The sequence below is a fragment of the Canis lupus genome, chromosome 23, assembly GCF_011100685.1.
Source record: "Canis lupus familiaris isolate Mischka breed German Shepherd chromosome 23, alternate assembly UU_Cfam_GSD_1.0, whole genome shotgun sequence".
NCBI classification, from domain to species: domain Eukaryota; kingdom Metazoa; phylum Chordata; class Mammalia; order Carnivora; family Canidae; genus Canis; species Canis lupus.
In genome coordinates this window covers 42,241,557-42,254,627 of record NC_049244.1, presented here as the reverse complement: position 1 = coordinate 42,254,627, position 13,071 = coordinate 42,241,557, and the positions used below count along the sequence as shown (strand labels likewise).

At 35.1% G+C, this 13,071-nt stretch overlaps 1 protein-coding gene across 3 annotated transcripts in view; it reads left to right on the top strand.

The window, feature by feature from the left end:
* PLSCR5 (phospholipid scramblase family member 5) overlaps positions 1 to 13,071 on the top strand; it is a 30,143-nt gene that overhangs the window by 9,637 nt on the left and 7,435 nt on the right. For 2 of the 3 annotated variants that reach the window (XM_038571149.1, XM_038571148.1), the window contains 4 exons: positions 2,649 to 2,812; positions 7,340 to 7,382; positions 8,411 to 8,631; positions 10,779 to 10,940. In XM_038571149.1, the coding sequence (XP_038427077.1) occupies positions 2,649 to 2,812; positions 7,340 to 7,382; positions 8,411 to 8,631; positions 10,779 to 10,940 (590 nt within the window). The remainder of the gene's footprint in view (positions 1 to 2,648; positions 2,813 to 7,339; positions 7,383 to 8,410; positions 8,632 to 10,778; positions 10,941 to 13,071) is intronic. The other variant, XM_038571150.1, reaches the window with a different exon arrangement.

Genomic DNA, 13,071 nt, shown 5'->3' with positions numbered 1-13,071 from the left:
TTTCCCTAGGTCATAATTTTGCCCCTATCTTTCTCTGAAAGTCCATGACAGCAGTGCTTTTGGCACTAAACTGAAGAAAGGATTGTTCTGCGTTATTATTTCTAGTTGATGTTGCCGTATTGGTCATTACCTTCTCTCCCAAATCAGACATGGTCTTACACAGTCTTTCTCCCCAGTTTACTGCCTGAGGTTCCATTCAGGCCACCTTCTCCAGAGCAAGAGGAGTACCTAAGCCTATGTGCTTTTTGCCTGCCCTGATCTGAGAGGTTCAGGATGGGGCCTGTGGAAGCAAATTGCTATAATATTATTGGTATGAAGCTCTATTTTATTTGTTTATTTTCTAAAGATTTGCTTGCTTTTATTAAAAAGAGGGGCGGGGGAGGGCAAAGGGAGAGACAAGCAGATTCCCCACCGAGCAGAGTCCAGGCTTGGTGCTTGATCCCAGGACCCTGAGATCATGACCCAAGCTGAAATCAGGAGTCAGCAGCTTAACCACCTGAGCGACCCAGGTGCTCATATATAGAGCTCTATTTTAATGAGATCAAATGACAAGTGTGTTTCCATATGGTCCTAACACAACCATGTCCAAATTCTAAATGTCACAGACCAGTACCAACTTAAACACCTATTGTCATCTATTCTTACAACCTGAAGGTTAAGTAAATAAATGAATCACCTGGCAACTGTTTTTCATTAACACCACACGTATACACAAACTTAATGAATTACTGCAAATAGTTTGTCAATGTCCAAAGGACCAATCCTTGGGAGCCATGTATTCTTCACCAGTTTATTTTATTTTATTTTATTTTTTAATCCTTCTCCAAGAACTCATTCAGGCTTTGCTTGAATTATCTTAATAGTGGGGAATTTACTATCTCCAAAGGAAACTCAGACCTTTCTTCAAATTTATTTTTTAGAGATTTAAAAGATTCTGAAAAATACACCCTCACATACACACAACTTACATGAACTCAGGAGAGACCAAGAGACCATTCTAATCTACTATGAATTATATGGATATCACTCCAACTTTAGTTTATATACAGTGAGAATACTTATTTAAATCTGTGTGCAGATTTCAATCTGTTATAAACTTCCTATTGGCAACTGTTTTCCTTGCCCTCCCCATTCATATGTCTTCAGAATAGTATGAATTATGTTTTCATAATGCCCCCTCTAATATTTGAAAATACCTATCACGAAACTTGATCCATACCTACGCTCAATCTAAGACAGCATAGTGTTTTCAAACTAAATGAATGCAAATGTGAGGACTCAAATAATTATGGATTAATAAGGATGAGGCATAAAAACTCTGATAGTCTTTGAAAAAAAATGGTATCTAAGGAAGGGAGAGGGAGAAATCTAAATGGCAATCATGTGAAAAGAAAAAGGAAAAATAACAGTAGAAAGGCAGTAATTTATATTTTTTAAAAAGAAGATTTTTTTCATGCATAATTACATCTTATGCATGATACTACACACGGTCCAGACTAATGCAGGATAAATAGCGAATCTCTAAATTTTAACCTAACCAATCACTGAAACAGTAACATTTTTACCTGGCAATACTATAGAAAACAGGTGATTCTCTTTAAAAAAATCAATGCTAGACATTATAGACTTCTGTAATCACTTTATCTTTTGTAATATTGGGTAAACTACAAAGGGATTCATGCTGTCAAAAATGTTTGGATGCTTTTATACAAAATACTGAGAAATCAAAGCTTCATTAGATATTATACTGCCCTTATGCTCATAGATTAGTTTGAATATTTTCACAGTATATAGAATTAAGCCATGAGTTCCCAAAGTACATGGTCAGAGCAGCAGCATTAGGTCATCTGGGAACTTAATGGATATGCAAATTCTCAAGTCTCACCCCTACCCCAACTCCTGAAGCAGAAACCCAGGAATCTGTGTTTTAACAAGCCCTCCAGGTGCTTCTGGTATGGCCTGAAGAGTAAGGACCACTGAATTAAAACTAGTCATAGCAGTAGGACTGATAAAAAGAGACAAAATAGGGATCCCTGGGTGGCGCAGTGGTTTAGCGCCTGCCTTTGGCCCAGGGCGCGATTCTGGAGACCCGGGATCGAATCCCACGTCAGGCTCCCGGTGCATGGAGCCTGCTTCTCCCTCTGCCTGTGTCTCTGCCTCTCTCTCTCTCTCTCTGTGACTATCATAAATAAATAAAAATTAAAAAAATAAAAAGAGACAAAATATCCTCAGCAAATACAAGGTACCTTCATAATATTTGAGAAAGGGAGAATATGCCTTGAAACGCATAATTATGACTCAAAACTGATGTCTAAGTTTATCCTTTTATGAGTAGAGAATATCTAGTTCCTTTTACTATTTCTTTTCCTTTTGGAGTTTATCATTTTTTAGCTCTTGAACAGGAGTTTAACTTGCCTTCAGAAAATATATTTATGGAATCATTTTTCTTGCCCAATTATCCATCTTCTCACAACTACTAGTAGCCATCTTTTGCCTTCCTTATTCTCTGGCTTAGGGTTAAGGGATGGCAATAGGGAAAATGCAGGAGATCATTGACTCTCTGAATTCAGGCGTAACAAATACCGTGAGAAAAACTCAATGAAACGGCCTAAATTTAAATATGGGCTGAGATTTTCATTCTCTTTCAGATGCACAGAACCAAAGAAGTAGAGACTTGCCTGGCTTTCTTCCTGGAGCTCCAGACCCTGACCGCAGCTTTCACATCTCACTTCCCAACCCAGGGAACCAAGTGTGGCAGCCAGCTCTCCCTCTGCCAGGCAGTCTCCCTCCTGGTCTAGAATATTTAAGTCAGGTGTTTTTATCTCTCTATTTCTACACACGCTCGCCCCTTAAAATGAATACAGATTTGGTTTCTTGCTTTTCAACCAAGGTTGAAGGACTTCAGCAAACCACTTATTGAAGTGAGAAAAGCACTGTAAATCATGAAATTATGATAAAAAAGTCTCTATTATTTGGAAAGAAACTTGTTCTCTTTTATTCCCACTTCTATTTTCCTTATTTATTTGGCAGAGTATGACACTAAACATTTTTGATGGAGCTGTTTAGCACATTTATCCTCCTTCTGCTCATTGCTCAAGATATAAGCAAATGCATCCTCAAGGAATTGTCTAACATGTCTAGTCACCTACAGCTATTTAATTAAAGGATATTTATTGAGTACTCACTATCATTAAGACATATAACAAGCATAAAACCTAGTCCCTCTAACCCAAACATTCTGCAACTTAATTGGCATGCAAAAAATGTTGACAAACAGTGCAAGGCTATGTACCAAAGCCAGATAAACACACAATTGTAATGTGTGCAGGTGCGTAGAGGAGAGAGAGGTTGTTAAGGATCTAAGTACTCAGGAGAGACTTCCGTAATGATCTGAGAATTCAGCGTCTTCAACTGAATCTCAAAAGGTAGCTATAAATCCAAGGGAAAGCAAGGTACCAAGTCAACCTCATTGTCTTTGATACTGTTGCATCTCCAAGCTGATTTGCTTAAAAGATCATATTGGTATTAGATATAGTCATTGGAGGGTGAGCAGTGATTCAAGCCTTATAACAAATCAATCAAGAAATATTATCATCTGAACCATGTGGCACATAAAGAGCAAATATATATACATATATATGTATTATATGTATAATACATATATATAACATAGTTGTTGCTTTTGTATTTTATCCTGCAAAAGATTAGAAATACACTAATATTGAGATGTCAGCACATCTGCTGCAATTTGCAGCTTGTTTGGCATTCTTTCAAACTATAAAGTCTATCTCCTTTATCAAAATCAAATCTCTGTGTTAATTCCCTTAAGGTACAAGAGATTTTCTGTTATGCCTGATAGGGTTTAAGCTGCATGCAGCATATGTTCCTGGGAAAATGTTTATAATGGCAGATGCCTTCTCCAGAAACCCACTGGCAGACAAATATACTTCAGAGACTGGCGAGCTCAGGGAGATATGTAAAAGAGCTGGAAAAGCTAACCTACCATCTTCCATCTGCAGAAAGGATCAGCTGTAATAGCTGACTAGAGTTGATTAACTGCTGCAAGCTGTTTGGGAATGTTGTCAGACAAGGTTTTGCCAAGTATAAAAGTGATATACCAGTGCCAGAGGGCTGAGGTTTGATGATCACATATGGTCATCACATATTCTTCTTCCATCCATGAATGATGACACACCCGGAGCCAGATGCTTGACGTGAATACATTTTTTGTTTTGCATTCCATAAATAGAGATATGAACCGACTGGCTTCAGTTCTAAAATGAAGCCAATTTTCCAGACATATACCTTTGGTAATCTCTTTCAGAAAAATAAAAATATGCCACAAATTTGTGACTCTTTTACTTCAAAGGGAAAGGTAATTTATTCACCATAGACTAAAAGAACACTTGCTTGCTCTAAAGCAGTGTACTTATAGCAGGATAAACGAGCATTTTAAAATGTCTTATACCACAAGTCTGTAGGAGATACACATAAAGTGCATTTTTAGGTGTTAATTTTTTCCTAAAAACCATAAGAATTAAATAAAATCATGAACATCTGAAAACAGTACATTCTTCAATAAACAGGAAAATATACAAAATACACAAAATCCTTCTAAATTAAAAAAGTCAAAGTAAAAATTTAAAAATTCATCTATTCTCCTTTAATGAAGTCCATCCAATGACTAATGAAAATCTTGTTCCCATTAACAATTTGAAAATGTTCAGTTATGTAACATGTAAATGCACATATGCATATGTATACATATGTGGATATGTGCATATATTTGCCTGTGCAATATACATATATGGATGTGTGTGCGTACACATTTAGGTTGTTCATGTAGAGCTAAACCTAAGAATAAACTAGGTTTTTCTCTCTGGATTAACATGTTCATTATAATCAATATCATTTTATCCTATTAGTGTCAAAGGATAATTATAATTTAGTCACCCAGAGGTAAGAGTAGTGAGTTCAAGTCTACAAAGATATATGCATAGATCAAATATATTTTGAAGTACATATATTAAATGGAATCACTGATATCTGTAAACCTGATAAGTTATACATGAGAATTTATTCTTAAGCTATATATGCAAAGCTGTCATTAGATTTCCATTCTATGGTTTTCATACTTGAGTTCTTTACTTGCCCTAACACCTGATTATATGATCTGGTATGTTTAAAGTTTCCAACAATTCCTAGCCCCTCAATTAATAGCAAAGGGTGGAAGGGGCTCCTTTGAACCATAGTTTATAAGTGGCCCAGGACTACTTAATGGAAACTGCAAGAACAAAACAAGACCCTCAAATCCAAGGGGATTGCCCACAGAGATAGATCAAATCAAATATTATCACAGAGGTTGGGGTGTGTATAAGGGGGAGAGAAAATAGGAAGAAAAGCTACTCAGAAGTTCCACAGTATCACTTTAAGAATTGTTTATCCCAGTTCGTAAGATTAGTTTAGCGATGCCAATACAAGAGAGTAGAACCCATGTCAGAATTGGTTGCAGGTAGTCCGATCTGGGTTTAAAATCCCAGCCTGCCCATTGACAAACTCTGCAATCCCAGGCAAACTACTTTATCTCTCTGGGATTGTTTCTTCACAATGTAACGATGTCTACCCTCTGAGTTTTTGGGGAGGATTAAATCAAACACTATGTCAAAATATCTACCCCAGTGACTACCTCATGTTAGCCACTAATAAACACCTGCTATTGTTAGAAAGCAGAGGGTTACAACTTCCCTTTCCAACATGGAGTGGATTTCAATTGACAGTCTCTAAATGTCAAGACTAAAACTTGATCTGTAGCACTAACATGAAGTTCCCAGACTCCAACCTCAGTCTTGCCCTCATAGTTCTTCTCTGCCCCTAGTTACCACGAAGGGAACCACAGCTAGATAATGGCAGATAACCTTTGTGACTTCTCGCTTCTCTTCATCCTCCATTTTCCTCAAAAGAGAACAGAACTAACAATAGGACACGACAAAAGACTGATTTTAATATTTTAAAAATTTCCATTATTGTTGGAATAGGTTTTAGAATATCTTAAATCACTAATTATTTATGGAAAATACTTTCTGTGACCTTAAAAAAAAAAGAAGCCACATGCACTCTCTTACCAATAATAAGATTTAAATAGAGGACGTGACATTAGTTTTACTGGCATCTCAGGATAAGCAAGGAGAATGTAGGAAATAATGTAACTTCAAATTTTCCAGGTTTGTGATGCCCAATCAATACCTAATATTACTAATATTTCAGTTTGTTACCAGTAAGTTTATTAATGAAGGAGGACTACAGTTAAGAAATTAAGAGGCAAAATAGAAAATGAAGTGTTGGAAAAGACAGTGGTCTTCAAGGTTCATGAATTTACCTTAGTGAAAAAAAATTCATTCTAAGAATGTATTTTACTATTTCCTTTAAAAATTTGCATTGTACACTTTTTTAATATAGTCATTTCTCATCTATGGGTACTTTATAAATTAACTTCATTTCTAATGACATAAAGCAAATTTTATCATGTCAGCTGTTAGTGGCAAAACTTATTCTGCTTAAATGGTATTTTGTTGGCATCAGTAGGATTTCTGGCTGGTTTTTTTTTTGTCTAGTCCAAAGGAAGCCGTGAGAGAACAATTTGTAGAATAACCTCTCTCAGCTTTAACAAAGACATTTTATCACTGTGAGGATTGAGTTGAGAGTGAAAGAGAAGTTAGGAAGGTTGGAAAGGAGAGGCCAGGCATTCAAATCATTGCTTTAAAAAGTGAGTTTTAAAACTTTTTAGGCATTATTATTCAAAGACTTTAAAAAATCTTCTCCAAGTATTGTTTCTAAGAGTACCTCATTTTTCCCTTTATCACAGAAAGAACACAAAGTTAACCAACAATTCCTATTCTTATTCTGGGCAATTCGGCCTTGGGATTTTCAGGGTTCTTGTAATTTTTTTAAAAATTTACTTGAATAAAAAATATATCTTTTTCATGAGAAAATGGGTGCCTCAGTGGCTCATTCAGTTAAGCGTCTACCTTAGGCTTCAGTCATGATCCCAGGGTCCTGGAAACGAGCCCCACGTTGGGCTTCCTGTTCCGCAGGGAGCCCACTTTTCCCTCTCCTGCCTGACACTCGGCCTGCTTGTGCTCTCTCTCTCTCTCTCTGTCAAATAAATAAATAAAATATTTTAAAAAATAAAAAATAAAATGTGAGTTGTTTTCAACCATTTTCCTGGTAGAGAACATGGAAATCACCAAATTTCATGTGGCAAACAGGTTAACAGTAGTATCTCCGAAGGTTTTCAAACCATGATATAACACTTTTTATTTCCTTTGTCATTCTTTAACAGTTAGACCTGATAATTATACACCAGCAGGTGGAGCTACTTGGAAGTAAGTATATTATATTCTACACTTAACTAGAACTGTTACAAATATTTTAGGCTTCAGTAATTGTGTTATATTTAAATATCTCATAAAAAATTAAGTGTTGAGGATAAAATTTAAAAGATCAGTAGGTCTACTGTTTAAAATAAACGTTGAAAGTAAATTGTTAGTCTGATGTAGATAAACCTGAGAGCATAAAACTCTCCAAGTCTTTGGTAATTTGTTATCAGGAATCTAACATTATTTTTCTCTTAAAATAATACAAGATATTTTATCACTTCCATGGTTGTTAATAATTTATTTTCTTAATAATTTCAGAAATGGAAATCAAGGTTGAAACTAAATAACAAAAACTCATTCTACTCCTGAAATTAATATTACACTTCATGTTAACTATCTGGAATTTAAACAAAACTTGAAACAAAAACAATAAATAAATAAATAAATAAATAAATAAATAAATAAATAAATAACAAAAATCCATTGAACAAAATGTGATGTTTTATCATTGCACTAATGAATAATCAGATGGTATGTTATTTGACAAAGATTTACAATGATGACTAACTGAATTCATTTCGCTTGAGTATTTTGTCCTTAATATTCTATATTATATCTAAAATAAGTTGAAATTGTAATAGCAGGATAGCATGCAGCTGTAGGTATACTGCTATACAAATCTTAAAGATCATTACTATGCTGTGAGTTGTCCCAGTAAATTCCACAGCAATGATAGAAGTATTATTTGAGGATTTGATTCTTTACAGACTTGTTTCTTCACTTGGAGAGTGGAACTACATCTATCAAGTAGGTCATATATCTGGAATCAAAATGTACTCATTGTACAGCCTTGTTCTTGGTTGACTTTGATTTCCATAGCTTAGTCTTCAAATTTTAGAGCATGCAAGAAGATTTGGGTGAAAAACATGCCATATACTTAATAATTAATGACTATTTTCTTTTAATAACACTACTTCTTAAAGATTTGATACTAGGCAAGAGCATTGTTTTGATGAATTTTTTTCTTCCCTTAGTGATACTTGGCACAGAGACCTCCAACAAATATGAAATTAAAAACAGCTTGGGACAAAGAATTTACTTTGCAGTGGAGGAAAGCATCTGCTTCAATCGTACTTTCTGTTCCACGCTGCGATCCTGCACTCTGAAGATCACAGATAACTCAGGTCGGGAGGTGATTACGGTAAACAGACCCTTGAGATGTAACAGCTGCTGGTGCCCTTGCTACCTGCAAGAGGTTAGTCATTGGGTGTACTTTTATTTTTCTATGTTTGAAAAGATTAGCAATAATTTGTTTAATTAATGGCATTGATCTGAAGCCATAAGGCCATTCACTTTTCAATTGTTTGAATTATTAGATTGCTCCTTTAGAATCAGAAAAGCTTAAGGATTTGGTAATTCACCGGTTGTTGTTGTTGTTGTTGTTTTCCTTTCTGACCAAAAGCTACAGTGGCTTCCATGAATTGGTAGACAGCTAAAGGGTTGTGTAAATAGGACACATCTCCCTGAATCTCTGTATTAATCATATAATTGTAATATCTATGAGTTCCACCATCAAGCACATCTACCCTTTGTGTTTTCTAATAGTAGCAAAGATCAGAAAGTGCTAATACTAAACTCTTCCGAGGTGTTCTGTTGGTGAGGTATTATTTTTAGTATAGAATTTCACAACCCATTCATCTTTTTATGACGAACTTCAAACTTTGACAAAGACTATGTTATTGTTCTGAAGGGAGTCATTTAATTGTTTTAATGTATGATAGATTTTCATCATTATCTAATAGCTCTACAATAATAACTTTCTATTGGCATAATGCAGTTAAGTCGACATGGAACATTTACTTACTTTAATGTCTTTGATATCATAACATCTCTATGAGTTAGAAAGAATAGGTTTTACTCTCCACATTTAGCAATTGAGGAAACTGGGGCTTAGGGGTTGGAGGTAACTTAAACATCCATGAACTATCATGAATGGGGCTTGACCCTCTGTCTTTATTCAAACCCCATTTTTTTAAAAAGAAAAAAAAGTTTCTTTATTGAGGACATACGTGTAAGTACTCTACTTAGCACAATGGGAAAAAATATTAATATGGATGGGGTTAATTGAAGAAGTTTCTAGCATTATATACTAAAGCTAATTCTCCAAACATCTGTAAGCAATTTCCTAGCTAAGTGATAAAATGGTGAAAGTACTCATATACGGAGTCCCAGAAACTTCATCCTCCTACTGAGGATATGAGATTTAATATGCTCTAAGATGGTGTAGTCAGTATAAGATAAAACATCCATTTGAAGGTTTCTGATAATTGATGTTTTATTTCAGAGTAGCCCAGTGAAAAGTAAGATGTATCCTGATACCCATTACCAATTTTTGTCAAAATCAAACCAATTATTTGAAAAGTGATCCCAGAATAAATCTATATAATTCTTTCTATTTAGGGTTTTTTAAAATTAATTTAAGTATAATTGACACACTATTTTACATTAGTTTCAGGTCTACAACTTAGTGATTTGACAAGTCAGATCTATATAATTCTAAGCACTCTTGTTGAAACCACCTTTGTTGACCCAAGAATGCTAGAGAGATACACATGAGACTATGAACATAATAAATTAAAAAAAGATAAAAGGTCAACCGATTATAAGGAGTTGGTTTGATTTAAAAGCAAACAATTTTCATTATGCTTGCCCACCTCTAGCTTATTTCACAAGGGATTTGACCGCATAAGTATGTTGAAATACAATATGATGGGAAATAAACACATGGAGAGAATGAAGGGAATGGAGTAAAATCCTAAAGTGAAGCCTGAAAATGCAATTGCTAGTCTATAATACTTTGGAGGAAGTGAAATTGGTATGCAAAACAGAACCTGCACAAGAAGCATTTGTTTTTAATTGAACAGAGAAGCTAGAAGTTGACAGCCTGAAGGGAAAAAAATCCTGAATAACTAATCATTGGTAAGGGAGGGATAAAAATAGATGTGTGTTGTGGCAACACAAAAGAGGGAGGAGATTTGAAGTACCTCCTGGGAAACAGCTTCAGTCCTCGACCAACTGCCACACAAAACAAACTGGCAAAGAAGCCAGTGTCCCAGGCTCAGAGAACAATTCTAGGATAGGTTCTCTTTAGGGAAAGAAGATTAAAGACGTGGACTTTGAGTGAGTCATGCCAAATATATATCAAAATAGTGAATTTCTTTGTATAAAATATGAGAAAAAAAAGCCCCTGCTGTGTTTCCTTGGAAGCAGATATTTAGAATATTTTGTAGAATACAGAAGAATTTCATGAAAGTTGCTGTTTAGAAGCAAGTTGACATTGCTGTAAAATGAAAACCCAGTGACCTGAGAAAAATCTTATTTTATTATTATCTCTTCTTACAGTTAGAAATCCAAGCCCCTCCTGGTACAATAGTTGGTTATGTTGCACAGAAGTGGCACCCCTTTCTGCCTAAATTCACGATCCAAAATGCAAACAAAGAAGATATTTTGAAAATTGTTGGTCCTTGTGCAACATGTGGCTGTTTTGGTGATGTGGATTTTGAGGTATGGATGACAGAATGAAGGGTTTTCACTTAGGTCCTGATTTTTCAGTTTTAAAATATTCAAATCATGAAATAACTCTGAAATAAACTTAGAAGATAATATATTTATGAAATAACGTAATAAACCCATATTGTACATGCCAATAACAACTCATAATTTCAGAGATATCAAGTTCAAGAATTCTTTTTAAAAGACATACTGAAATTTTTTTTAAGATTTTATTTATTTATTCATGAGACACAGAGAGAGAGAGAGGCAGAGGGAGAAGTAGGCTCCCTGCTAGGAGCCTGATGTGGGACTCCATCTATCAGATTGACCATTCGCAGGACCCTGGGATCACACCCTGAGGCGAAGGCAGACACTGAACCACTGAGCCACCCAGGCGCCCCTAAAATTTTTGGTTTATATGGAATTACAGCACCCATGGTACAAAGGAAATATAGTTTAGAATCACCCTAAATTATATCTTCTTTCCTATAGCTCTGGTGGTTACATATCTCAGTTCAGAGCTCATCTAAGAAGCACAGTCCATTAAAATATCACTAATTTAGAAGCAATGGCCAGAAGACTTGCTAATTTCATTTTGTAAAATAAGCTATACCTACATGAACATATTTGTGTAAATTCAATGTTAAAAAGCAATATGTAGTTGCAAATTCAATTGTAAGAATATAAATTATCTTAACAGCCTTTCCTAGAAATATATTTTAGGCAAAGGAGATCCAATCTAAAGTGTAAATTTGTTATTCATTCCTTCATTCTCTATACATTCATGTATATCCCACCCAGGACATTCGGTTTGAGGGACTTCAGGGAAGACTATTCACCCAGACTACAATGTAAATTTTGCAAAGGAAGCTGTTCTAACTTTGCTCTACTCCAAAATAACTCAGCATGGCTTTCCTAAGACTATAGGATAAGTTCCTGCTGGGTGGAGAGTCTGCTTGTCTCTCCCTCATTCCCTCTGCCCCTTCTCCTATTTATGTGTGCATGGGTGCACTCTCACTCTCTCTCTCAAATAAAAGAAAGAAAGAAAGAAAGAAAGAAAGAAAGAAAGAAAGAAAGAAAGAAAGAAAGAAAGAAAGAAAAAAAGAACCTAAAGGATACAAATATGCCTTATGATTGACACTTAAAAGTTTCAGTATTGGGGTGTCTGGGTGGCTTAGTTGAGTAAGTGTCTGCCTTCAGCTCAGGCCCTGACCCCAGGATGTTGGGATCCAGGCCTGCATCAGGCTCCCTGCTCAGTAGTCGGCTTCACTCTCTTCCTCTTCCTCTGCCCCTCCCCCTGCTCCTGCTCTGTCTCACTGTCACCCTCTTTCTCTTGAATAAATAAATCTTTAGAAAAAAGAAGTTTTAGTATTTGTGGGAATGAATGTCCTAAGTAACTTTCTCCATTTTCTATCTTCTCCTGCCATACAGAAAGTGAAAGTTTATATTGAATCACTGTCAGCCTTTGAATGAGAAACAGGGCAAGCAAAATAGTTGATAACATTGACTTGTAGACTCCTACTAGCTGAGAAGGACTACAGATTTTTGATGTCAAATTAGTTTGAATTTCCTGGGTGGCACATTTGCCCAGAGGATTTTTTTTTTTTTTTTTTTTTTTACTGAAAAATAGGACTTAGGGTTAGTTACAGGGGAATGACCGAATAAATATTTAAGCATAATATAAAAATGAGATTAAGAAATGACTGATAATATTTAAATATATTAGTAATTATAAAATGTTAGCAATAACAATGAAAAAGCTTACAATGTACCTAGAAATTAATTTCTTCCAAAAATATTTTCTAAAATCTTTATCAAAAAGATTTTATTTTTCTATTCCTTTCTTTCTTTTTTTTTTCCTACTGAAGAATTAAGGTTTAAAATCTGGACCTCAGGTAATGAAATTACCTTCAAGGTTAGACCATGTAATTGAGACTATGTACCTGCTGCCATCTTGTGGTAGCCAGACCCTAATTATTTATTGCTATTATATTCTCAATCTGCATACCAAAAGCAAAAAAAAATTAACATGGATTAGATAACTGTCAGCAAAGCAACATTTCTGGACTCTAAAGTTAAATCTACAAACTTATGCTTATGTATAAAGGAATGAATGACACGGAATTGTCACAGATGATGAATA